This window comes from Setaria italica, chromosome V (genome assembly GCF_000263155.2).
Source record: "Setaria italica strain Yugu1 chromosome V, Setaria_italica_v2.0, whole genome shotgun sequence".
NCBI lineage: Eukaryota > Viridiplantae > Streptophyta > Magnoliopsida > Poales > Poaceae > Setaria > Setaria italica.
Genome location: NC_028454.1, coordinates 12,995,815 through 12,998,690, shown reverse-complemented (window position 1 = coordinate 12,998,690; position 2,876 = coordinate 12,995,815). Strand labels below are relative to the sequence as shown.

Below are 2,876 nucleotides of genomic sequence, written 5' to 3'. Positions count from 1 at the left end.
TTCATGCCGCCTACACGATGGAAGTTAGATAACGATGTGTATTATTGTTTCCGATTTATAAATAATTCCCTCGCCGGGTTTAAATCCGCAGCGCCTCCCATTTCATGCAGCGCCACCGAAGCAGGTAGCCATGTCGGCGTCATCTGCCTCCTCCAGCTTGCTCCTCCTCTCCCTCTGCCTCGCTCTGCTCTCCCACTTCGCCGCGGCCTCGCCTCGGCCACGCGACCTCCGCTTCTCCGCCGAGGACATCGCCGCGGTGGAGGCGGCGCTGCCGCTGCGCCACAGGAGGTCGTCGGGGACCACCTTCTTCGAGGTCGACCGCCCGCTGCGCCCGCCTAAGGGGAGCTCGGGCCCCTGCTCCACGCTGCTACTCTCGCACTCCTTCGCCTTCACGCTCACCAAGCCACCCGTCACCGCGGCGTACTCGCCGCCGGAGTGCCTGCTCGAGGCCGGCGCGGTCTCGCTCGCGGTGCTCGAGTGGCGCGCCGAGTGCCGCGGGGTGCAGTACGACCGCATCTTCGGCGTGTGGCTCGGCGGCGCCGAGCTCCTGCGCGGCAGCACCGCGGAGCCGCGCCCGGGGGGAGTGGCGTGGTCGGTATCCAAGGACGTCACCAGGTACGCGCCGCTCCTCGCCGCCGGGAACGCCACGCTCGCCGTGTACCTCGGCAACCTCATCGACGACACCTACAACGGCGTCTACCACGCCAACCTCACGCTCCACCTCTACTTCCGCCGCGCCGCGCGGTCTTCGTCGCCGCAGCCGGCGGCGGCGGCCGACGCCATCGTCCCCGTCTCGAGGAGCCTGCCGCTCAACGACGGGCTCTGGTTCGTGGTCCAGAACTCCACCGACGTCCAGTCAGCGCGCCTCGCGGTGCCGCCCAACGCGTACCGCGCGGTGCTCGAGGTCTACGTCTCGTCCCACTACGCCGACGAGTTCTGGTACATGAACACGCCGGAGCAGAACGGGCCGTTCCGCGAGGTCACCGTCCTGCTCGACGGCGACGTCGTCGGCGCGGTGTGGCCGTTCCCCGTGATCTACACCGGCGGCATCAACCCCCTCATCTGGCGCCCCATCACCAGCATTGGGTCCTTCAACATGCCCACCTACGACATCGAGCTCACGCCCTTCCTGGGCAAGCTCCTCGACGGCGAGCACCACGAGCTTGGGTTCAAGGTGACCAACGCGCTCAACTCCTGGTACGTGGACGCCAACCTCCACCTCTGGCTCGATGGCAAGAGCTCCAAGACCACCGGTGGCCTCGTCGCCTACGACGCGCCGAAGCTGGCCGGCAGCATCGTCTCGCACTCCGCCGACGGCATCGACGGCGAGTACGAGGCGACGGCGAGCCGGAACATTACGGCGACGGGTTGGGTGAGCTCGTCACGCGGCAACGTGACCACAACATTCACGCAGCGGCTGAGCTTCGCGAACACGAACGTGGTGAGCAGCCACGGCAGCGCGCAGGCGATCAACCAGACGACGGACGCGCTCACCAGTGTCAGCGGCGGCGGGGCGCAGGCGCAGCAGCAGGTGCACCAGAGCTTCCCGCTCTACATCTTCCTGGGCGGCGACGGCAGCGGCACGTCGTCTCAGCGGCTGATGCGGCGCGTGGAGATCGGGTTCGAGGAGGCGCGGTCCGGCGCCGTGACGAGCACGCTGCGGAACCGGCAGGCGGCGGCGGCGGAGGTGACGCTCCGGGACGACGCCGTGGTGGGCGCGTCGTGGCGGATGCACCAGACGTACGCGTACGGCGCCAGCGACGGCGGCTGCTACCTCAGGAACGTGAGCAGCGTCGGTTACGACGTGCTTTTCGACCATCGCGACGCGTCCTGCGCCGGTGCGCGAGGGCGCTGACGCCCGTCGCCGACAGCGAGCGCCCTCCGCCTTGTCGGCGCCTCCGCCGCCCGGGCCGGTACGGTGGATAACGGCCGGGGAAGCGACAGGGTGTAAATGGAACACCGCAACGGTGGCCAAGTGTACTGGTCTGGCCCCACCTACTAGTCTTCAATTATGAAATATGACGGGTCATTTTCATGTGCTTAGCTTTCGTCAATAAGGAAAGGTGTGATTTGATGCAGCAAGTTGTAAGTAGTGCATGTAACCCCAGATGTAAAAGAAAATTGCTTGGCTTTGTAATTTATTGCATGTATGTATGGATTTTACTCGAATTCTATGGGTTTTAGGTTGTCACCTGCAGAATTCGCGTGAAATTCTAGCCATCCAAAAACATGCCCTAGTTGAAAAAGGTTTGTAGCTTTCAGGAAACGAAAGTTTAGCCCACAGAGTCTTGATGTCGTCCCAGACTATTGGTACGACAAGATGTCTAGATGTGATGCTGATGCGATGCTACATCAAACCATGAAAAGAAGGAATTCTTTTCGAATCCATTCAAGCCCCATCAAAGCATGAAGTCGAAAATTCAGAACATGTGAGCCAAGCGTATTTTTGCTAAGCTCATCATAGTAGGCACATCGTACTTTTATCCCTCAGACATGATACAAGATACCGTATTCTGGTTCCGCGGTCGTGTTATACGTTAGGTTCGCCGGGGACCGATGTCGTACGAGACCCGTACGCTCATCAATTCCGTGTCAGCAGATGGTCTGGACAAACTGACTGAATGGACAATTGGGCACATAACCGGGCTGGACGTGTACAAACTGAGAGGACCACTTCTTGAAATTTTGTTTTTCGCATGCTATTATAAATAAAATTGTATTAAAAAATAAAATAAAAAAGTTACCATGCGGCACCGATGCGGCCGGACGCAGCAAAATCGGGGCCGAAATGCTTGAACTGATTGATCCTGTCCAAAGCTGAATGATTAGCCGGCCCCCACTCCCACTCTGGCTAATAGCTCCCAGCTGCGGGAGCG

The 2,876-nt window shown here is 60.8% G+C and overlaps 1 protein-coding gene across 1 annotated transcript; it reads left to right on the top strand.

The window, feature by feature from the left end:
- The first annotated feature begins 64 nt into the window (after positions 1-64).
- On the top strand, positions 65-2,276 carry LOC101762589 (peptide-N4-(N-acetyl-beta-glucosaminyl)asparagine amidase A). Its single transcript, XM_004968533.4, has one exon. It carries the CDS (start codon positions 131-133, stop codon positions 1,853-1,855), a length of 1,725 nt encoding a protein of 574 aa, XP_004968590.1. The 5' UTR covers positions 65-130; the 3' UTR covers positions 1,856-2,276.
- Positions 2,277-2,876: the final 600 nt, after the last annotated feature.